Source organism: Vulpes vulpes, chromosome 9 (genome assembly GCF_048418805.1).
Source record: "Vulpes vulpes isolate BD-2025 chromosome 9, VulVul3, whole genome shotgun sequence".
Lineage (NCBI taxonomy): Eukaryota > Metazoa > Chordata > Mammalia > Carnivora > Canidae > Vulpes > Vulpes vulpes.
This window is the reverse complement of record NC_132788.1, coordinates 57,291,693-57,315,900: the sequence shown is the minus strand read 5'-3', so window position 1 is coordinate 57,315,900 and position 24,208 is coordinate 57,291,693. Positions and strand designations below refer to the sequence as shown.

At 53.2% G+C, this 24,208-nt stretch overlaps 1 protein-coding gene across 1 annotated transcript in view; it reads left to right on the top strand.

Moving 5' to 3' along the window:
• WNT7A (Wnt family member 7A) overlaps positions 1-24,208 on the top strand; it is a 66,923-nt gene that overhangs the window by 22,769 nt on the left and 19,946 nt on the right. The window contains exon 3 of the mRNA XM_025991553.2: positions 2,266-2,537. Coding sequence (XP_025847338.1) covers positions 2,266-2,537 — 272 coding nt within the window. The remainder of the gene's footprint in view (positions 1-2,265; positions 2,538-24,208) is intronic.

The window sequence follows — 24,208 nt, the reverse complement described above, 5'->3', positions numbered from 1 at the left end:
AGACTCCCAGTTCCCAGGAGATTCTGGTTTCCTCGCCCTCCTACCTCCTGTTCTGGCCACGTCACACCTGCTTTCCTGGGGGCGGGGCTGATTTTTCCCAATCTACCCTCTGCTGTGGAGTCTATCCATCAAGTTTCCAATGTTCTGCCCCGGTGGGACTCAAGTCCTGATCACTGGTCCTTGAGGCCTTAATTCGTCCTTGAGGCCTTAATTCGCTAGCTCCCTTTTCTGCAAGAGCCCAGCAACACGAGATGGCCACTTTCTGTTCCTACTTGTCCTGCTGCTGATCAGTTCTGTCTCCAACACATGGCCCCCCACGGATTCCCTGGCCTTCCTGTGAGCCCAGCCATGCACTAGAAGGTGTTATGCAGCATTTCTTAATTTCACATCAGCGTTGTCAGGTGTCCAGCCTGCCCGGAGGTCGAGCCTATGCATATATCCACCCAGGGGCTGCCCCCTGTTGATGTTACTTTGTGCTCAGCCCTCTGCAAGGCGCGTGTGACACATGTATGGTTTCTCATACCAGTGTGATCAATAAGGTGTGCAGAATCAGGAACCTGGTAGGTGCTCAAATAATGCCCTTCTTCACATCCCAGGGGTTGAGATACTGTCAAAAGGAGAAGTGCCCGGTGTAGGGGTGTTTGTTGAGCTGGGCGTTGGGCTAAGCGTGTCACACACACTCCTGTAACTTCTCAGCTGCTCCTATCAGGCAGGCATTGGCATCGTCCGCATTTCCCAAATAGGGAGACTGAGGCTTAGAGAGGAGGAGGAACTTGCCTAAGTCACGGGCAGGAGGTGGTGGAGCTGGGATTGGAAGCCCTATGAGAACAGGAGCCCCACGGATGGGCTGGCATGGAGCATCAGGGCAGAGGGCCCTAATATAGCAAAGCCATCCGACAGGTGGAGAGGCCTGCATGTCTGCAGAGCGAGAAAGCCGTAGTCGGGGATGGGGTGAGGGCAGATTGTTTGTGGCTCAGCAACCTGGGTGAGGGAGGCCTGGAGGTGGATGGGGAAATCATGACCTGAGGCCTGAAGCAGCTTGGAGGTTGCCTCACCCAATCCTCACCCACCGCTGAGGGCATGGCGCCACAACACCCTGGAACCCTTCTCCCTGCCCCTTAGTGCTGGCTCAGCCCTGCCTCACTCACTTGTTGTGGGCGCGAGGCCTATTCTTCCGGGGAGCCCTCCCTGAACCCCCACTGTGAGAGAAAATTTGCTGAGGGCTCACTTGGGGCTTCCCATAGAGTGCCTGGGTTCATCTTCATCATGTACAGTAGACTCTGCTCTTGAACCCTTTTTGTGGATGGAGAGAATGAGGCTCAGAAAGGCTAAGAGGCAGAGTGGCAGTGCTGCTGTGCGCAGCTACTCGGGATCCTTCCACTCCCACTTAAAGCCCTAGCACCATCCTGCAGGGCCTTTATACATCCTTATAGGCAGTTTCCAGCCTCCTGGCAGGGCCGTCTCCAAAAATCTGGGAAGACCTGTGGGAAGGCACTGCCTCAGTGCCCCCCCAACGCCCTCCCCTCCATTGAAGCTACTTGTCCAGGGTTCCTCCTGCCCCTTTCCACCCTGACTGTGGGCAGTCCCTCTCCCCTCCACTAGCCCTTGCCTTCTGTATCAGACTGATGCCCGAGGATGCAGACGTGAAGGGGGCCAGGTCCCAGCCTTCTCTGGAGAGGCTCACAGTCTAGTGCGAGGGCCATGGAGAAGAGGAAGGGATGACCCTATAAAGGACAGGTGACACGCAACAATAATAATAGGGATCAGGAGCACAAGACCTGCTGTCAGGCAGGAGCATGAGCCAGGCACGGAGTTGAGAGACTCTTAACGTTCTCTGTCATTGCTCTGAGAAAGGCACGATTGCCATGTCCCCACCTTATAGCTGAGGAGACTGAGGCATGGGGAGGGGTGGTGGTTGGTTGCTCTGGCTTCGGGGCCTGCAGGTGTTTAAGAACTCCTGCGTTGTGGTCTGTCGCCAGGTGCCGGGAGTGCGCTGCCAGGGCTTCAGGGCGGCCTCAGGTTGGCGGGCAGTGGGCGTTCTCACCAGGGCGCCACATCGGGCCTCGCCTGGAGGCTGGACGCGGGCCCTGCGCCTTCGTGTGGCTCTGTCCAGCGGACGCCCCGGGGCGTCGACGCATGGCTCTGGATGGGTGCTGCGAGCGCCCAAGGTGGAGCTTCCGGGGAGGGAGGGAGCGGCGGGTGCGCTGGGCGGGCTTGCCGCAGGGCGCCCGGGCCTGACGCCGTCCCCTCCTCCTCTCCTCGCAGGGAGCCGGGAGGCTGCCTTCACCTACGCCATCATCGCTGCCGGCGTGGCCCACGCCATCACGGCCGCCTGCACCCAAGGCAACCTGAGTGACTGTGGCTGCGACAAGGAGAAGCAAGGCCAGTACCACCGGGACGAGGGCTGGAAGTGGGGTGGCTGCTCTGCCGACATCCGCTACGGCATCGGCTTCGCCAAGGTCTTTGTGGATGCCCGGGAGATCAAGCAGAATGCCCGGACTCTCATGAACTTGCACAATAACGAGGCGGGCCGAAAGGTAGGCAGCCCGGGGCGGACGCCCGGCAGCCCGGCAGGCCGCAGACAGCGCCGCTCAGCGCCCGCGCGGCGCCACGCGGGTCGGGCCCGGACACACAGAATGACCGGGTCCCTCTTAGCACCGAGGGCTGTGACCCGGCGGCATGGCAAGAGGGAGGGGGGCGACGCCCTGTCCTTGAGTCCACGGAGTCGGCTAGGGCGAGGGGGACGGGTGGAGGTGAGCTCGGTAGGAATCACCCCTGAGGAGCAGTTGCCGGGGCCGCTGAAGTGTCCTCGGTCGCCTCCACCAAGATCTGGAGCTCAGAATAAGGGAGGTGACTGTTCCATCTCGATTGCCTCTTCAGATCCTCCTGCATTCTAGGCTTAGCTTACAAGAGAGTCAGGGATGCTTCGGGATGTTCCCAGTGGAGGCGGCTGGGATGGAAAGGGGGCTGGACACTCTGTCCCATGAGCAGCTGGCTCTCCCAAGGCAGGGGAGCACATGGGTCTGCAGGCCCAGAGTATAAAGGAAGAGCCTGTGGGGAGTGAGTGTCACACAGAGGCAGGTCCTGCCACTGTGAGGACAAGCCGCAGCCACTGAGAAACAGATTGAGTTGCCCAGGAAGTGAGCTCTCCATCCCAGGAAGTATGCAAGCGCCAGCAGCTTGAACAGGTGTCTCGGGGCACCCAAAGTAGGCTGCCTGGTGTGGACGGTGTCTGGGGCAGAGGCCTGAGGTTGGGGGTGGGTTCTGGAAGTGCCTGTGAAGGCCAAGGTGCTCAGAGCCCACTCGGGAGAGGAAAATCTCCAGGGACTAGTTGGAGCTCCATAGAGGAGCGTCTGTGAGCCAGGGCAGATAGGGAGGGAGGGCTCCATGCTACCTGGAAATGTGGGAGCCACAGGAGCCGGGCTGGAGCAGGAGTGACAAGCGTGAGGGAGACCGTGCATAGGGCGATGGTGAACCAGGGAACCCGGGCCCCATTTATGAGACTCCCGCTGGGTTCCTGCCTGCTATGGCTACGTGGGGAGGCCGGCCCACGGCTGCCAGACTCAGACTTCTACGTGTAATCGCTTCATTTTTAAGTGTTGGACTTTAAAACTGGTAGTCACTGGCAGACTCTTAAAAAATACAGAGAAGGTTGGGACACATGGGTGGCTCAGTGGTTGAGCACCTGCCTTCGGCTCAGGGCATGATCCCAGAGTCCTGGGATTGAGTCCCTCATCGAGCTCCCAGAGGGAGCCTGCTTCTCCCTTTGCCTGTGTCTCTGCCTCTCTCTGTGTGTCTCTCAGGAATAAATAAATGAAATCTTTAAAAAAAATAAAGAAAAGGTGAAAAGAAAGATCACCAGAGGCTCAGTTGCATACATCTCCTGGCAACATATAGGCCTTGAGCTGCTCATTCGGGTGATGGAGGATTTTGTGGCATGGTCTTGTTCTGCGAGAGCGCATCCATGGAACAGGTGTCTCCTGGCTCTGGATGTATCAGCTCACTTAATCCTCTAGGCGTCCCTGTGAATGGTCTTGTCATTATCCCTGTTTCACAGGTGAAGACATTGAGGCACAGAAGTGAAGGAGGTTCCACAGCTAATGAGCAAAGTCAGAATTCGAACCCAGCACATCTGGTTCTCGAGCTGGGCAGTCTTTGCTTGCCAAGGTGTGATGGTCAGAGCATGGGCCGGCAGTAGGCTGCCTGGGTTCACGCTCTGGCTCTGGCACTCCTTCCTTCCTGGGAAGGAAGCAGAGCTGGCAGGAGTGTCCTTAGGGCTTTGGTGGAGAGCGAAGGAGACAAGGCAGGAGGGCACTTACCGCGGGGCCTGGCACAGAGTTAGTCCTCGGCAAGGTTGGGTGTGATTACAAGTTGTGCAAACATGTGTCATGTTCGAGGCAGTCTGTCTGGCAAGTGGTGTCAGGAGTAGCCCGCACACCTGCAGGGGAGCCAGCCCCCCCTGGCGTGCAAAGGAATGAGACAGGCCAGCTGGCCCTTCCTGCTGCCTTCGGGTCCCCTGCCTTCCTCCTCCTCTCCAGCCTCCCACCGCATCCTGTGTGTCAGAGCCTCCCCAGCTGCCCTGCCACGGTGAGTCACACAGGCAGAGCGGCTCACCTGGCCCTCCCAGGACGATGTCCTGGGGCGAAGTGTAAGGCCCTGCCTGTTCAGTCCCCCAGCTGGGAGCTCCTGCCTGGGGCCAGCGCCCCCCCTCCAGGGTTCTCCGCTACTCATTCCTTCCTGTTTCTGTGGTCAGATCACTCCTTAGGGTTGAGGTCACAGCTCTTAGGCTTCCTCCTGCCCTGGAAGCTCCTGCTCCCTGGGGGTGGACGGAAGGAAGGCAAGTGGCTTCCCTCTTCCGGCCTGTTTCTTCACCTGTGCCTACCTGGTTGGGCCCCTAGGAGACCTAAAGGAGGGACTCCTCTAGCCTGGGGTAAGAAGGACTCTGGGTATATCACATGCAAGACGGCTTGGGAAGCCACGCAGTTGCAGCAGGTGCGAGGCCCGTGGTGCTGTGCCAGGCAGCTTTGGGGCAATGCAGATGATGGGAGCTGTCAGAGGTCATAAAACCAACCTCAGTGGGCTTCCTGGAGGAAGTAAGTGAGGTCTGGCTAGGCAGAGAAGAGAGGTGAAGAGAACCCAGGTCTGGGTGGGGACTTAGGGCCAGTTTAGGGGCCAGAGCAGCTGGTCTGTGGGTCCTTGAAGGGGTAACAGCACCTGAGGAGCCGGCAAGGTTACATGCCAGGTTAAGGAATGAGGGCCTTGCGTTCTCCCCTCAGATTTTCCTGTGGCTGCCTTCTTACTGTTTAGGTTTCAGCTCAGCTGTCTTCTCCTCAGAAAAGCTTTCCTTTCACTTCCTTCCCAGCCCCTTCTCAGATGTTGCCTCGTTCTGGAGCTTTCTGCTCTCCCTAGACCATAAGCTTGATGAGGACAGAGACCCCGTGTGTCTCACTCACGGCCACATGCCAGAGCCTGGCAGGCAGAGGCATTCTACATAGGTACGGAGTGAATGGTTGAGTGCCTGGTGGTCACTGGGGAGCCACTGATGGTTCTGGGGCAGAGGTGGTGCAGAAGTCCTAGGAGCTGACTCTGGGGAGGCGGAGTGAGGCCTCCGGCAGGGTTGGGAATGGGTCTGGGAAGAGAGCGGGTTGTGTCCAAGTTGATGTTTTAGAGCAGGAACAACTCTCCTAGCTCAGGGAAATGCAGCTGAAGGAAGCTCCGCACCCCTCCCAGCTCCAGTCTGGTTTGGGAGGACCCTTGCGGATGCCTTCCTAAAACAGCCATTCATTCACCCAGGCACTGTGTATTTTCCAGAGCTCACAGGTGGAATTCGAGACTTTCCAGTGTACACAGGAAGAGACCTGAGCAACCACCAGTCTGTCTCCTTGTGGGGTGCAATCAGAGGCCACCCAGGGCAGTGGCCACACTCCTCAGGCAGAGCACAGGGAGAAGGCAGCGTCCCAGCCTAGTCCTGCGGTGGCCAGACTCTCACACCCTGCTATAGGGCACCCCAAGGGTCCAGGCACACATCCAAGTGGTGAGGAGCAAGGGTAGCCACTTAGCCTGGGGTTGGTAAGGCTCAGTGTATATCAGCTCTGGGCCTCATCTCCATCTGAGGCCTCCATTCCACCATGTGATCCCCAGGTGCTGGTCAGGGCCAGGTGAAGGCATGGTGTAGGGGGCAGGGGGAGATGCCCGCAGGGTCCTGCCTTGTGTGCTGTTTGTTATTCAGAGGCACAGCGGCCCACCACAGGATTCCCCCACAATAGGCTTCCATGGCCCCACGCACAGGAGAAAGGAGGCCAGCCCACAGCCGCCCCTGGCTGAGCATCTTGGAAGGGATCGCAGATGTGTTTATCGCTGGCTCCCTTGCTCCTGCCGTGAGAAGACAAGACTCAACCCGACCGCAGGCTCTGGGCTTGTTGGCAGTGGTGAGAGAGCAAAGGAGGAGGAAGTTGGGAAGGGTTAGGCGTCCCGAGGGGCAGAGGTGGTGGCAGGCCCCGTGAGGGGAGACCCAGGGCAGCCCACCGCCTCACCTGGCAGGTGCGGGCGGGTAAAGGCCGTGGGGCATTGTGCCCTTATAAGTCTCTAGCTTGGGTGTGAGCCGGGGCAGAGCCAGGTGATCACCTGCAGATGCGGGCCTCGGGGTGGGGGCACTGCTGCAGGCCGCGGGGGCTCTCCCTCCCCTCTCTGTCTCATGTAGCTGTGTGGTCCGCGGGGTCAAGTTAGCATGGTCAGATGAGAAGAAAGAAGTGGGGGTGCCGACAGCTCTTTTGGGAAGGTGATCTTAGAGTCTCTGCCTACAGGCATTACAGGCCATAATATTTTTGGATTGACATCCCAGGCTATTCAGGTTGGGATTAGAATATTAGGTTCCCATTCTCACATGTGGAGCCTGGAGTCACAGGATCTTTTTGGTGGAAAAGATCCTCCCTTTTTGGGTGGGAGGGAGAGAGGTGTCAGAAGCGCTGGGCTGAAATCTTTGGATGGTGGAATCCATGGCTTTGCATGGTTTCTTTCCAGCCTTTTGGGGGAGATGAACTAACCCTGATTCTTGCCCTTAAGATAGTCTAGTGAGAGAGTTGAGAAGAACAAAAATTTGATTGAGGATGACCCTCCATAGGAGAAATGCAACATAGAGAGAAGAGGCAGTGGTTTCCTCTCAGAGAAGTCTGGAGACCTCTAGGAAGAAGGGACTCCTTAGCTGGGCTTTGAAGGATCAATAGGAGTCCTACTCGCAAGGCAGGTGGAGGCAGGGGGAGGGTAGTGCAGGCAGTGTGGGGCCGGCAGAGTGCTCTGTGGGTCTGGGGAGAGAGGGGGAATAGGTGATGAGGCTGGAGCGGGGAGCCAGGGCCAGATGTGAGGTCTTGAATGCCAGTTCAAGGAGTGAGACTTTCCCCTTCTGCAGGAGGTTCCTGAAAGACTTTGGCAGGGGAGTGCATGGGCAGGTTTCTGGCCCCTCTGGGATAAAGTACAGAACAGTGTAAAGGGGGCAGGGCAGCAGCATGTGGGGAGGGACAAGCCATTTAGGGAGCAGAATAGCCAAGACCCACCTTGAATTGCTTTTGGGATGGATGGGTGGGTGCTGCTTCTCGCTGGGGTCAGGACCTGAGGCAGGGGGAGGAAACCAGTCTCAGAGGAAATGATAGGGATGCCTTTGGGACTGGGAGATCCTGGGGGCTGCAAGTGGGGGTGCCCAGGGGCATCCTAGATGCCTGGGTCTTAATTCAGGAGTGAGGTCTTGGCTGCAGCCACTTCCTGGCAGCCACCAGCAGGAGGCAGTAACAGAAGCCCTGGTGTGTGATAGGCTTGCCCAGAGGAACCAGAAGTGGGAAAGCAGGAGAGCCAGGCACAGCCCTGGGGAGGGGAGCACTGGGCAGGAAGGCTGTGGGGAGCAAAAGAGTAGTCATGGAGGTGGAAGGAGAGACAGGTGTGGGGCCTTCCAGATGCATTCCCCTGCTGGGCAGGATGCCCCCTATCCTACCTCGGCAGACACCCCCTGCCAGGTCCCAGCTCTGGAACCCCAGCCAGGGGGCTAGGGGACCCGCCTCTCAGAGCCTCCGCACAGATACTGCACCTGGCAGGGCAGGCTGTCTGTCAGAGGCCTTCCTGTGCAAAGGGGAGTGTGCTGCAGCTCTGCGGGCCTTGAGGGAGGGAGGGGCCCCCCAGCATCCGTACCTGGGATTGTGGTGACTGAGTCCCAGAGAGGCAGCCCTGGGGATGGGGCCCAGCTGGGACTGGGCTGGCCCTGCTGGAATGTGCGCTTGCTCCAGGGAGGTGAGCTCAGGGGGATGGAATTCCACCGGAGTGAGAAGTCACCTTCCAGTCCCTGCCCAGCCTCTTGCTCACCGGAGGGAGGGGGGGTCGGTCTTGTCCCTTCCTGCCCTGCCCCGTCTGGTCTCGGTGCTCCTGGGAGCTGGATTCCCACTGTGCCCTGGCAGCAGGCAGGCCTGTGCATCAGGGGACACCAGGGACTTGGCCCCTGGCAGCTGGGGCGGGGCCCAGATAAGACTTACTGAGCTATGCTACGCTCCACTTTCCCAAGGGCCACTTGCATATTTGACCAGATGGAGTGGTCAGCGGTGGCACGTTGAGGGCCAGAGGAGCCAAGCCCGGCCTGGTCTGAAGCCAGCTGACCAGGCAAGGCTGTGAGGAGTCCACCCCTCAGCCTGCCATGCCCTCAATTTCTGCCCCAGATCCAAGCGCAGCTGTGTGTTCTCACCTTTCCCCATGGAGAGGCTTCTGGCCAAAATTGAGGGATATGGGCTAGTGGCGGCCTTGGACAAAACTTGACCTCCAGGGCTTCAGTTTCTTCCATGATCTCAGAAGCGTCTTCCAGATCCGACATGTGGGGAAGGGGAAGACACTCCTGGATTTGGCCGATCTTGTTCCCACCTCAGGACCTTTGCACATGTTCTTTCTTCTGTCTGGAATGCTCTTCCCTCGATCTTTGTATAACCAGCTCCTTCTTTTCCTTCAGATCTCTGCCCAGATATCCCCTTCTCAGGGAGCCCCTCCCTGACTTTCCTCTCCTACGTCCACCTCAGCTCTCTCTACACTACCCTGCTTTATTTTCTATGTGACTTTACCACCATATGAAGTTACCTTATTTACACAGATCATTATGCGTTTATTGCCTGTCTTCTTCCTCTGCAGTGTCAGCACCACAGGGTAGGGATGATGTAAGTTCAAGGCGTGTTGCCTGGCCTTAGAACAGTGCCTGGCATATAGTAAGAACTCAAGAAATATTTATTGAGTAAATGAATGAAATGACAAGTATCTGCTCTTACCTTGGGGAATTTCCCAGGAGTAAGATTGCCAGATAAAATACAGTTAACTCCCAGTTAAATTTGAATTTGGGATGACAAATTATTTTGTAGTATGAGTATGACCCAAGTATTATGTGGGGCATACTTATACTAAAAAAAAACTGTTTGTTGTTTAACTCAAATTCAGATTTTACTGGGTTTCTTGTATTTTTAAATTAAATTTCATAGGTCGACATATTATAAATATACACGCAATGGTCAGAACACAGAAACTTCCTATGTACCTTGGCCCAATTTTCTTCAACAGTTTGCAAAACTATAGTATAATATCACACCCAGGATATTGATATTGGTACAAGCATGACACGCAACATTTGCTTGCCGCAGGGATTCTTGAGCTGTATCTACTTTCTTCCTTCCCGTAACCCTGTCCTAATCCCTGGCAACTGCTCATCTGTCCTGTGTTCCTATAATTTTTATCATTTCAAGAATGTCGTATAAATGGAATCATGCAGTATCTAACCTATCGGGATTGGTTTTTCTCACTCAGCCTTATTTCCTCCAGATCTCTCCAAGTTGCTGTGTTTATCCATAGTCCATTCCTTTCTGTTACCATGTGTGCATGTGCCACAGTCTCTTTATAACCACTCACCTATTGAAAGACAGTTTGGGTCTGTTACACACAAAACTGAGTTGAACATTTGCGCACAGGTTTGGGGGTGAACATAAGGTTCCGTTTCTCTGAGATAAAATGCCCCAGAGTGCAATGGCTGGGATATACGGTCATTGTATGTTGAGCTTTGTAAGAAAGTGCATTCCCACCACCAACATATGAGGGATCCAGTTTTCCCCACATACTCACCAGCATTGGGTGTTCTCACTGGGTTTTACTTCCGCTGTTCTCATAGGTGTGTGCAGTATCACACTGTGGACTTTTTTTTTTTTTTAAGATTTTATTTATTTATTCATGAAAGACATACACAGAGAGAGAGAGAGAGAGAGAGAGAGAGAGGCAGAGACACAGACAGAGGGAGAAGCAGGCTCCATGTGGGGATCCCGATGGGGAACTTGATCCTGGGACACCAGGATCACGCCCTGAGCCGGAGGCAGATGCTCAGCCCCTGAGCCACCCGGGTGCCCCTCGCACTGTGGTCTTAATGAGCATTTCCCTGATGGCTGATGATGTTGGACAGCTTTCCACGCACTTATTTGCTATCTGTAGATCCTCTTCAGTGAGTTGTCTAGTCATGTCTCGTGCCCATTTTCTAATTGCATTGTTTATGTTTCAACTGTTGGGTTTTGAGATCTCTTTCTGTATTCTAGATGCTGGTCTTTTGTCAGACACATGGTTGGCCAATCTTTTTTTTCTCAGCAGATAGCTTGTCTATTCATCCTTGTCACAGGGTCTTTTCCAGAGCAGTACGTTTTTAAGTTTGATCAGACCCAGTTGATCAATTTTCCTATTTGTGGACAACGTTTTTGGTCTTGGCCAAGAACTTGCTGACTCCTGGCCCCACAGATTTTCCCTTTTTTTTCCAAAAGCTTTTGTAGTTTTACATTTTACATTTGAGCCCGTGATTCTTTTTTTTTTTTTAATTAACTCGTTCTTTTTAAAGCAACAAAGGCCGATTTTTTCAATTTATTAAAAAAATTTTTTTTTTAATTTGCTTACTTAGTTTTAAAGATTGATTAATTTGAGAGAACACAAACAGGGGTTGGGGCAGAGATAGAGGGAGAGAAGGAGGCTCTGCAGTGCAGAGCCCAACGTGGAGCTCAATCTCATGACCCTGAGGTCATGACCTGAGCTGAGACTCAGATGATCAACTGACAGAGCCACCCAGGCACCTCATAAAATTTATTTTTAATTGCAGTAAAATATACATAACACTTACCATCATAATCATTTTAAGATGTACAGTTTGGTGGTATAGGTACATTTATCTTGTTGTGCAACCATCAACACCACCTGTCTCCAGAACTTTCTTATCTTCCCATCCTGAAACTCTGTCCCCATTAAACACTAACTCCTCGTTCCCCCCTCTCCTGCAACCACCCTCCTATATTCTGTCTCTATGAATTTGCCTGCACGAGTGGAATCATGCACTGTTTGTCCTTTTTTGACTGGCTTATTTCACTGAGCACAGTGTCCTCAAGGTTCTGTGATCCATTTTGAGTTAACTCTCACTTGAGGTGTGTGTTTTAGATCACGGTTCTTTTTTTTTTTTTTTTCTTTTTTTTGGCATATCGATGTGCTTGACCTGCAAGCTGGGGACCCTACCCAGCCCCTACTGCTCCATAGAGGAGAGTGGCCTCAGGACAGGGGAGCCGAACTGTAGAATTATTTTAGAACTGACACCCTCCCTTCCTTGGGCCCATTTAATAGAAGAGAGACCGACACCAGATGCAGAGAGCCCTTGCCAAGACCACACACGCCAGGAGAGTGGAGGCGTAGGATTCGTACCTGAGGCCTGGCTCCCAGCCCTGCCTCCCTCCTGCCTCCCTCCTGTCCCTGTGGCTGGCCCAGGTGGGAGCTGGGCTAGATGAGGTGCTGATGTGGGGGCCCAGAGGTCCATCGGGGACTACTTCCTGGGATGACCAGGCTGGGGTGTGTGGGCCCAGGGGAAGGAGCCAGGATGGGTCTGGAGTAGAAGCTGTTGAGGAGGGGTCAGAGGAAAACCAGCCCAGGCCCAGGTGGATGATGCTCCTGAGGCCTGAGGTTTTCTAGTTTTCTCTGATGACACAGCAAAGGCAGAGCCCAGCCAGGTCTAGTCCCTGATGCCTTGGTAATAGCAGTGGATGGTGCTGGGGCAGGAAGGGGATGAGATAGGGGGCCACAGAGGTGGGGAGCAGAGGCAGAGCCCACAGAAGACAAATGTGTCTGGGTCCCCAGCTCCCTGGAGCCTGGTGCTCAGCAGCCCACTTTGCTCTGGGTGAGCTGCTAAGACCACCTCCCCACCCTGACCTGGGAATAGACACAGGCAGCCCAGCGCAGGCCCACAGGAGGTGGCTCCACACTCTGGCCTGGGAGGAGCTTAGGTTCAGCCTGGAATGGGCAGCCTCATCGACCCCCAGCGGCTGAAGGATGGGTTAGGGGTGATGGTGGTAAGGTAGCAGGCAGGCCCAGAACTCGTGAACTAGAGGAATATGGGAAGATGGAAATTGCAGTTCCAGTGAGGAAGAACTTGCTACCAGAAAGTGAGATCTGCTGGTGGGCAGGTATGTGTTTCCTGGGAGAATAAAGACACGATTCTAATATTAGCTCTTGACATTCATGTACTAATTTAATCCCACCACAGTTTTATGAGGTTAGCGTTTTCTGTTGTCTACATTTTACAAATGGAAAAACTGAGAAACAGAGAGGTTAAGAAACTTGCCCAAGGTCACACAGCTGGCAGGTGCCATCCTTGGATCTGAACCCAAGCAGTGTGGCTCCAGACTCAATTCCTAACCCCTGAACTGTCTTTACCAGCCTCAGGGGTTCTTGGGCTTGGATGCGTTTATCCTCAGCCCCGGTTCTGACACACTGTGATTCTAAGATGTTTTCCTAAGATTCTCAGATCCTCTGGTTTGGGGGGACTTGGAGACTCTACAGTCCTTGACCCCCAGAAGACTCCAGTGTCTGGTATTTAGGGGGCTGTGGATCACTCAGACACTGAATTTTCTCCCACTCCGGGTGCTGTGGCCCTGGGCCAGTCCTGGGCCACCGTCCCCTGCCTGGGAGAGGACACTTCAGGCCAGGAGGGAAGTTGGCTGTATGAGGACAATTCTACACATTGCCCCTTCCCAGTGGGGAGGGGTTCTGGCTGTCATGGGGGGTTCAGGAGGAGATGCCCACACCTGGCAGTGCCCAGGAATGCCCTCACCTGTGCAGAGACCTGGGGCACCTTCTGTTTTAACAGGCTTTCTGGGCTTGCTCAGCCTGTGAGGGTAGCCTGGGAGCCACCTCCTCTCCCCCTGCCAAATCCTCCTCATCCTTCCAGACAGCTGTGAGGGTCACCTGGGCAGCTCCCAGAGCCCAGGATGGGGCCTGGCACACAGCAGGTGTTCTCAGGGACATGGGGTGCTTAGAACTGTGCTGTTCTATACAGTTGCCACAGGCCATATGTGGGTATTTACATTTAAATTAGTTGCAAACAAATGAAAATAAATTCAGTTCTGTAGTCCACAGTTCAAGTGCTGGGGAGCCACGTGTGGCTGGGCTACCGCCCAGACGGTTTCATCATTGGATAGCATCCATCCTCCTAGGGTGGCGGTGGGCACAGACATTGGTGTTGTTATTAAGGGGACTCGGGAAGATCTTGGCAGGCGCGGTGGCAGCGAATCCTTTCACCTCCTGGCCCCTGGCCAGCCCAAGGGGTTCTCCAATAGTGGCCATCTGATTTCTCTTGGAAGGAATTTCCAGTGTGGCTGCTGGCCCTTCGGCCAGGGGGCTCATTCGAAACCGACTTGAGGGGAAGAGGGGGCCCTGAGAGGCCTCCCAAGTGAGGTGAGGCCACGGGGGCTCAGTTTCACCATGGTGAGACCTAGTCAAAAGGCGCCCACCAGGGACAATCGCTGCCTTTGTCCTCAGGAGGGGGACTGGGACTCCTGGGTGTTATCAAATCTGCTGGGACGAGAGGAGGGGGAGCCAAGGGGTGGTGGGGAAAGCAGGGAGGGGAGAGGGGCAGGAGTGATCCTGGAGGGAAGGGGGGGGGGCGACCAGTGAGGTGTGGGAGCACAGGTCACTTTCCCTAATCCTGAACACTTGCATGTCCTTTGAGGGGAGATCTAGGTGCTAGCATGTCCTGAAAAGGGGGCTCCTTGCCTGACGGTGGGGCTTCTTTAAATCTTGGCTTTGAGATGCAGATGATAGCCACTGCTCACCCTGGTGAGTGCTAGTTCAGTCCGAGCACTCTGTCTGTAGGAGCTAATCCTGTTTGTTGGCCTGACAAAATTAGGGGTGGTAGGGGGCTCCTTGTGAACTCCGCTCTACCCATGGACAGCTGAGGTCCAGGCAGCATCTCAGGCTCCTGGGATGTCCCAGCAGTAGCAGAACGAGTGACCTCATCTCAGAGGTCACTTGCATGTCCCAGGCCTTCCCAGGACATGGGGGGTGCAGCCAGGCCCTGGGCCAGGAGGGTGCCAGCAATGGGAGACCAGGCCCCAGGGCCTCTGTGCGCCTCTCTCAAGGCCTGACCCAACATGTGCCCACCAGTTCCAAGTGCTCTCCACAAACCACCTCACAGGGGAGGGCCTATGTTTTCACTCCCATTTTCCAGATGAGGAAAGCTGAGGCACAGAACGGTTATGTGGTACACTGAGGTTGCTCAGGGGGAAAGCATCTGAGTCAGGGGTCCCTCGCAGCCATCTGCCCTTGTAGCCTGTGCTCTATGAAGCCTCTTCCCAGCCCGAATAGTGTATGCTGTGTGTGTGTGTGTGTGTTACATCTATGTATGTATGGTGATATGTATATATATGTGTGTGCACATATGTACTTTTTGGCAGGGGCGGGGACCTGAAAGGATTGATTATATTGTGAAATAATAATTCTAACAACATTTGGGGAAGTTTTTTTCTTATTCTTTAAAGATTTTATTTATTTATTTGAGAGAGAGAGTGTGTGTGTGAGAGTGGGGGGCAGGGGGCCGAGGCAGAGGGAGAAGCAGGATCCCCACTGAGCAGGGAGCCCCACATGGGACTTGATCCCAGGACCCTGGGATCATGGCCTAAGCCAAAGGCCAATGCTTAATAGACTGAGCCACCCAGGCGCCCCTAACAATAACATTTATAAAATACTTCATAATTTGCAAAACTTTTCTTTAACACTTTGATGGCGAGGCTCAGAACTTACTTACCAAAAAAAGAAAAAAAAGAACTTACTTACCTCCAGGGGAGGGGAGATATTGTGCTCATTTTGCAGACAAGGCAACTGAGGGTCTGGCTGGATGTCACTCAGTCTGCTGGGAGGGTGGCCATGTGGGAAGTTGTGCTCCTCTGGGCCTTGAGGGTCCCGGGAAGGGGCCTCCTAGCCACACTGTGCTCTTGACTCATGAAAGGATATTGGGTTTTTGCTCCGTGCTGCGAGATGGGAGTGACATGACTGTGGAAAGAGCTGCGATAAAAACCCCAACTTGGCAGCTTGTTTGTGATGTGACCTTGAGCACCCCTCCCATTCTGAGCCTCAGTTTCCTCGCTGGGAGAAAGGCAATGATTGGTACTTCCCGGAGCCGTTGTGCAGACTGAACGCCCTCGTGCTGAGTCCTGTGCTCTCGTGCAGGATGAGCGCTCGGAGAACAGTAGCTGCTGTTGTGAATATTATTATGAGTAGTAGCAATAGTAGTCATTTTATTTTTTTTAAGACCTTATTTATTTATTCATGAGAGACACGGAGAGAGAGGCAGAGACACAGGCAGAGGGAGAAGCAGGCTCCCTGTGGGGAGCCCGATGTGGGACTAGATCCCAGGACCCCGGGATCACGCCCTGGACCGAAGACAGGCGCTCAACCACTGAGCCACCCAGGCGTCCCAATAGTAGTCATCTTAAAGCTACAATTAGGTCTCATGCCTATATTCTATTCCTACGGATCTTTCTAGCTCTAAAGCTCCGTTTCCCCCACGTACCAGACAAGCAGCATGCTAGAAGGACCGGGGAGGAGATGTCTGGGAGGTCACTAGGAGTTGTCACTTTAATGGTACAGGAAGGGTTGCCAGGGGACAGAGCTGTAGTGACACCACACTGCTCCTGCCCTCTCAGAGGTGGAGGCGGTCCATCTGGGTCTGCTAGTCCTGTCTGACCCTGCACCAGAGAGGCCCTGTCTCTGTCCTTTCTGGCCTCACGCCATAGGGACCCAAGGATGCAGGGCCGAGTACGTGCCACGTTCCGGGCCCTGCAGAGAAGTCGGGGCCTGTCCCCCGCCCAGGCTCCCCAGCCACACTCCAGCCTCATACGTCCAGCTGCCTCCCACTCCCCACTCCGGGATGCCTGCTGGAAAGCCCTTCCATCCCCAACCTCACTGTTCATCTTGCTCCTAGAAACGGGCTCCTGCTTCATGAGCCCCCAACTCAGGAAATGGCAGCTCCATCCTTCCAGTCATCCAGGCCATAAAGCTTGGTTTTGTCCTTGGCTTTCTTTCACACCCCACATCCAATATGTTGGTTCTACCTACGACATCTCCAGGATTTTCCCCCTTCTAGCAAACCTGTATCCCTGATCCTCTGGTCCAAGTTACTATCATCTTTTCCCTGAAGTAGTGCAACAGCCTCCTAACTTGTCCCCCTGCTCCCGCCTTGCCCCCCTGCAGTCTTCTCAAGCATAAGTGAAATTGTCCTTCCTCTGCTCATAACTTCACAGTGGCTCCCAACTCACTCAGAGTAGACATCAAGTCTTCACAATGACTGACAAGGCCCTTCATGACCTGGGTGCCTGTGACCCTCTGACCTCATCTCCTTCTACTTCCTCTTCGCTCAGTCTATTCCACCTACACTGTGCCTTAAATACACTGGGTATATCCCTACCTCAGGGCCTTTGCATTTGCTGTTTCCTCTGCCTGGAATGTTCCACCCTCCAGACATTCCCCCCTTCACCTTCTCGAGTCTTTGCTCGAATATTACCTTCCTAAGGAGGTCTCTCCTGACCACCCTATTTGAGGCTGCTGTCCCATCTGCCTCACCACTTCCTGTCCCCTTCCATGTTTTCTTTTTCTACATAGCACTTGTGACCACCTGACATAATATTGGTAGTTTGCAAAATGATCCCAGTGTGGCTGGAAAAAGTTAAAGTGTTTGCTGTAGCGGGCCTCCTGTGGGAACAGTGCAGGCTCAGAGAGACGCTTCCCTCCTACCTTTTAAACTCAAGACTCTGTGCCATTAATATTTGTTCCTATGGGCCAGCTTTAAATGGAGATTTCATTTTTAAACAGCTATGTAGCCTTTGTCTTACTCTGGGCACTATCTGAAGTACCTCATAGCTATCAACTCAAAAAAATCTCATACGAACCCTGTGAGGTTAAGTATTATTGTCACCTGCCTCTTATGAATGAGGACACTGAGGCACAGAGAAGTTCTTTGACTCACCCGAGGTCACACAGCTAATAAATAGAGAGCCAGGATCTGAATCCAGGCAGTCTAGCTCCAGAGTCTATACTCTTGCTATATTCCTCTCTTCTGCACATTCACACACTCACCCATTCATGAAATATTTATAGCATGTCTTTTTTATGTCAAATGTAAGATTTTAGAGACCCCCAGGGACACCTGGGTGGCTCAGTATTTGAGCATCTGCCTTCAGCTCAGAGCATGATCCTGGAGTGTCAGGATCTCAGGTTTCCCACAAGGAGCCTGCTTCTCCCTCTGGCTGTATCTCTGCCTCTCTTTGTGTGTGTGTATGTGTGTGTGTGTGTGTGTGTATGTGTGTGTGTGTGTCCCTCATGAATAGAAAAATAAAATCTTAAAAAAAGAGATTTTAGAGACACACTCCCCCCCCCCCCCCAGATGACTAAAAAATGGTGCTTGCCATCAGGGAGCTCAGGCTGCTAGGGAATGCAGAACAAGTAAATAATGGGAAAGGAAAAAATACTCATCTAGGAAACCTTAACTAACACCTACTAAGTGTTAGGCCCTGGAAATCAAAAACAAACAAAACACATAATTTTTGCTTTTGTGGTTGTTATATTGTAATAACAGAGAGAAATGGCAAATTACTGCATGTATTTCATGATGACAGGAACTGGACTTGGTAAAGGGGAGCCTAGGGGATTGTGGGACCCCAGCATAGGAGGTCTAACCATCTGGGGGTTGATTTGGATGGGAGGGTGGGTGGTTATGTGGATGGACAGAGAGATGATTAGATGGGTAGATATTAGAAGGTGATTGGATGAGTGAATAGGTATTTGGAAGGATAGATGGATGGATGGATGGATGGATAGTATTTGGAAGGATCATTGGATGAATAGTTATACGGATGGACAGGTGGATGAATGGATGGATGGATGAATGGATAGTTATTTGGAAGGATGGCTGGTTGAATGGATGGGTGAAAAGCTGAGCTCATTGCTGGCAAGTTGGACATTTTCCCAGTGAGATCACCAGACCAACTGAAAGAAAGGGATGGAAATCCATGCATTCATTAATTCAACAAATGTTTATTAAGCACCTATTTATGTGTCTGGTACTGTTTTAGGCTCTGGGATTAGATGGTACTTGCCTTTATGGAGCTGACATTCCAGAGGGAAAGCAGAGGACAAACAATCAAATATAGAGAGAATCTACTTGTCAGAGAATAATAAATGCTATAATGAACAAATAGAGCACAGTGAGAAGATAGGGAGGGCGGAGGGGGGAGCATTTTATATTAGGTCCTCAGGGTAGCCTGAGAAGGTGAGTTCTGGGCAGGGAGTGAGGAAGTGAGCCATGTGGGGAATAGCATTTGAGACACAGGGAACAACAGGTGCAAGAGCCTGAGGCCGAGGCTTGAGGGTCTCTCCCTGAGCCAGAGAGGGGAGGGGAGGACATGAAGTCACTTGGCTGTTTGGGAGTGGGGCTGTAGGAGGGGCGCACATCACCTCCTGGACCTGGGGAAGTGAGGAGCATGGGTTTGTTGTGTCCCGGGAAGCCAGTGGCGGACTTTGAACCTGGGCTGATGTGCATTTGGAAAAGGCACCACCCTCCCTGCTCCCTGCTACGGGTCCCCAGCCTGCTCCCTCCCGGCCTGTTCCCAGTTGGGAGGCTGTCAGCATTTTAATTACAGCTCTCAGCTCTCAGTGGTTTACAACTCAACCGTAAAACAGGCCCTGGGCAACCTGTGGCACCTCTGAGTGATTTACTTGCTTACCATTTCTATATTTAGTGCCATCTAATGCCTGTGGGCCAGGGTTTCAGAGAGAAAAAGAGGGAGGAATTTAGGGGGAGTTGATTGTGGTTTTTTTTTTTTAACACTTAACGTTTCACTTATTTTCTGAGATTATTTCCCAGCCTTTAAAAAGTTAGGATGCCAAACAATGGCGTATTCCCTGATACTGTTCACTTCTAAGAGAGACTAGTCTCTCGCAAAAGGAGGTTTGGTTCCTGGCTCTAGAGAGTGGGTTTAAAGGACACTGTGGACATTATATTTCACATAGTGGGGGCTGGACTGCAGGTCACTAGCTTGGACTCCCTACCTGAAGGGGGGATCCCCCAGACCACCAACCAAGGCATCTGCAAGGCATCTCAAATTTAAACATGCGCATGGATCACCTAGGGAGCATGTGGAAATGCAGACTCCTGTTCTTTGGTCTGGGGTAGGGCCTGAGAATCTGTATTTCCAACAAGCTCCTGCGAGACTGTGCTGATGGTACCTGGGGCCACCCTTGGAGCAGCAAGGATTTTGACTAGCTGTCCAAAAGAAACTAATAGGAGCCATGTATGTAATTTAAATTTTCTCATGGCCACACCAAAAAGTTTAAAAAGGTGACATTAAATTTGCTAATATCTTGTATTTAATCTAAGACACCCAAAATATTGTGATTTCAACATATAACCAATCTGAAAATGCTGAGATACTTTATGATATTCTTTTTCCCCATAATAAGTCTTTGAGATCTTGTCATTTGCTTTATACTTACAGCACCTCTCCATTCAGACTAACCCCAGTTCACGTGCTCATGTGGCTGGTGGCTGCCGTTCTGGATGGTGCAGATCTAAATCTGGCTTGCTTACCTCTGGTGACAGGGAGCCCACTCCTTCTCAGTCGGTTGTCATCCTGCAGGCTCTCAGTTGGGAGTTTCCCCCAAAACAACTAGGAAGAGCCAGCTTTGCTCCCCAGATCCACAGACTCACTGGCATCCTCTGCAGAAAACAGTCCTGCAAAAATTTGGAGGCACCGACCAGGTTCCCTTGAAGCCTCATCCTCCAGCTCCCTCCTATGAGGCAGACATGTCACATCCTCTGCCTCAGTTAGCAGCCCTGAGATGGTTTCTGTTGTTGTTCTAAGGTTTAGTTGTTGAAGAACCAGGCTCAGAGAGGCTGAGTCATATTCCTGTGGTTGCCCAGCCAGGTGGCAGCAGTCAGGACTCCCAGTCAGGATGTTGAAAACTCCTCTCTCTGCTGTAAGGTGCTCCAGTTCCTTTGGTGTGATGTGGTTTCAGAGGCTCTTCCAGGCCCACTCACATGCCTCCAGACACACAGGGCTGGCCCAGTGGCAGAGCCTCAGAGATGGCCGGAAGGAGGGGGCACAGAGGCTATACAGCTCTTGGTGGCTAGGCTGAGACAAAACCCCAGGTCCCTCTGGGCCCTTGGGTCTCAGCTCCTGTGACAGCTCCTTGTAGCTTCAAGGCAGTTCACTGCTCAGTAAGGGCCCCCCTCTGCCTGAGAGGTCTCACCCCACCTCTCTGGGAACTGCCCTGGCATAGAGACAATCCAGGGTGTTTTTCCTTGTCGCTTGGCTGGAAAAAAACCTGACACCATCAGTGGGCAGGAAAAAGCCTATCTCAGGGGAGGTGTCCCTGTGCCCATGTCCCCTGGGGCATGTGATAGAACATGGAACCTCGGGGCTCCTAGATACCAGCTCCCCTGCCCGGATGCCTATTCTGGGATAAGGGTTTAGAGGGCTCCGTTGGTACCTGGTCACCCAGGCAGAGCCTTGTTGGGGTTAGGACAATTCATCTGGAGGTGGCCAGGGGCAGAGAGGGCATTCAGGCAGCATGACCTCATTCCTGGGTCTTTCCTCCATGCTCTGGAGCACCCCTACCTTATGTCCCCCATCATAAACCCCTCCCTGGGGTGTCAGCCTTCATCCCCTTGTGGACTAAGTCAGGGTCTCTCTACAAGATCCCACCAGGAAGGAAAGGGCCAGCTAGGCTCCTGATCCAGGGTGAACTCATTCATTTGCTCATCAGTCACTTCTTCATTGCATTCATTTTTTAAAAATATTTTATGTATTAATTCATGATATATACAGAAAGAGGCAGAGACACAGGCAGAGGGAGAAGCAGGCTCCCTGCGGGGAGCCTGGCATGGGACTCAATCCCAGGACCCCGGGATCACGACCTGAGCCAAAGGCAGGCGCTCAACCACTGAGCCACCCAGGTGGCCTCCTTCATTGCATTCAAATGCTGGTTGCATCTCCTGTGAAGCAAGCCTCTTCTAGATGCCTCCTGACCAAGACAGATGAGGGTAATGCTTTTCTGGAGCTGACATTTAGGCAGGGAGGGAAGAGGCAAACAAGTTACCTTCAGGTGCCCCCAGGGCTTGGGGAGGTTGTAAACAGGGTGATAGGACAGGGGGTTACCCTGGGAGGGAAGTGCATGGGGCACTGTGAAGAGGCTAACCAGTGAGGGTTACTTTGTGGAGCTGAGCTGGAGCTAAGGAACCGGATGGAGGGTGTCACAGGCAGAGGGAACAGTAGCTGCAAAGGCCCTGGGGTGGCATGCGCTTTGTGGGGTTCAGAAAGACCTGCCAGTAAGTGCTCACAGAGGGATTCACAGAGTTGCACAACTATCACCATAACAATTTTTAAAAGAGCTTATTTATATATTTGAGAGAGAGAGTGGAGCAAGAGAGAGAGAGAGAGCAGAAACAGGGGAAGGGGGCAGAGAGAGAGGGAGAAGCAGACTCCCCACTGAGCAGAGAGCCTGACTTGGGGCCCCATCCCAGGACCCTGAGATCAGGACCTGAGTCGAAGGCAGAAGCTCAGCCGACTGAGCCTCCCAGGCACCCCTGTTATAACAATTTTAGAACGTTTTCATCACTCCCCAAAGAAACCACGTACCTATTAGCAATTCACAGTTACTCCCCACTCCTTAACCTTCCCGCTGCAGGCAGCTATTAGTCGCTGTCTCTATGAATTTGCCAGTTCATATAAGGGAATCCAACAGTACATGATCATTTGTCTGGCTCCTTTCACTTAGCATCGTGCCATCCAGGACCATCCACGTTGTGCCTGTATCAGTACTTCATTCCTTTTTATGGCTGAATAATATTTCATTGTGTGGATATGCCACACTTTGTGTCTCTGCGCAGCAGTCGAGGGACACTTGGGGTGTCTCGCCTTTGGGCTCCTGTGAATGTGCTGCTCTGAACGTTCGCATCCAGGTTTTGCATCTGGTCTGGTCTGTTAAATGATCCTGGTGGTCATAGATACCAGGGGTCCTTGAGGTTCACCACTGTCAGGGCTGTCCCTGAAGGAGCCCGGTCCCCAGGTCTAGAGAGGAGGGTCTGGACAGACACAGGCCAAGGGCCATGCCCTGGGTGCCCAGGCTCTGTAGCCGCGGATGGCTGGCCAGGACCATGAAAGGCAGCAGGTGCTGTGACTGTTTGTAGCTGATTCACCACCAAAGCAGGTTTACAGGGGCCTTTTTCTGGAAAATGGCCAAGTGGTCCTCCAGCTTCTGTGAGCTTTCTTGCCCTTCATCTGCTGTTCCACCTGGCTGAGCCTCCATCTTCCTGCTTCCTACACCTGCTCAGGCCTCTGCTCTGTCATCCAAGGACCACCTGAGGGGGCTTCTCAAATACCAAGCCCACCCCCAGCCCCAGTCTCCATCAGGAGGCCAGGCTGGCCCTCTCCCAGGGTCTTGACTTCTTGCTCTATTCTGCCCCAGGGCCTTTGCCTGTGCTATTCTCTCTGCCCGGCCTGTCCTTGCCTCCTCCATGTCCAGCCTCGTCCTCCTCAATGTCAGTTCTCAGTGCCGGAGGATATTTCCTCACCTCACTCCAGGTGTGCTCCATAGTTAACTGCCCTCAGCCATTCATTCAGCAAGTGTTTCCTGAGCACTGGCTTATGGTCCTGGCACCAGTCTAGGTGCCGGGGACACTCCCAGGAGCAGACAGACCAAGTCCCTGTCCTTGAGCAGTTTGTGTTCCAGTGGGAGATAAGAGAAACCAAAGGAAGAAAATATGTGCTTGGTCAGTTACTAACTCAAGGGAACCAGATGAACCAGGGCAGGGTCAGGGAAAATGTTCTTGGAAAGAAGAGACTTAAGCAAAGGTCACGGGAGAGACAGAGCCATATATAGAGAGGGTGGGGATGAGTGTTCCAGGCAGAGGGACAGCAAGTGCAAAGGCCCTGAGGCAAGAGCATCCCTCGTGTGTTGGAGAAACAGCTAGGAACATATTGTAACAAGAGTGCAGTGGACAAAAGCATAGGAGCTGAGGTCAGAGGTAACGAGGTGGGGGTCAATGGAGAGAGGACAGTATAATGAACCCCGCATACCCAACCCCCAGCTATGACAACCCCAACATTTGGCCAGCAGCCAGCCATCAATATTATTGTAGTGTCCACCCCAACTCCCCTAAACTGGAACAATTGAGGGCAAATCCCAGACATCATGTTATTTCACTAATCAATAAGGATTTTTTTAAAAAATGTAACAACGGTACTGTTATTACCCAGAATAACATGAACAGTTCTCCAATGCTGTATGATAGCCCCCATTGTCTCAAAAACTTTTTCCAGTAGGGTAATGGAAAGGCTGGGGTCTGTGACCGCAGGAGGGGCAGGTGTGTGCTTTCCTTCAGAGCCACCATTGGTGGGGGCTGACCTCGGCCTACGCACAGTCAGATGCATGGTCACCTTCCCCCCAGAGTCTAAGCTCCCAGAGAACAGAGGGCTTGCCTCTTAGGGGACTTGCCTCTTTCTGCCCACCTGGCCGTCAACCTCAGGGCACAGCCCAGGGCAGGGGTTAAGTGAACACGTGGTGGAAGGATGAATTAGTTAAAGAAACCATGCATGCCAAGGCCAGTTCACTGAAGCTCTGGAAGTGGGGAGGAACAGGTGGGTTCAGTGGCTCCAGCGCCCTCCTGCTGGCTTCCCTACCCCTTGTGCAACCGTTGGGGTCACCTGACAACCTCACTCCCAGCCACAGTCCACGTTCCCCACCCAGACCCCATCTCTCGGATCGACCCTGTTGGAGGCAGCCCCTGCCCCTTGGTCAACCCAGGTGCCTCCAGGTGAGTCAGCTCGTGAGAATCAAGCAGAGTATGTTCGGGAGAGAC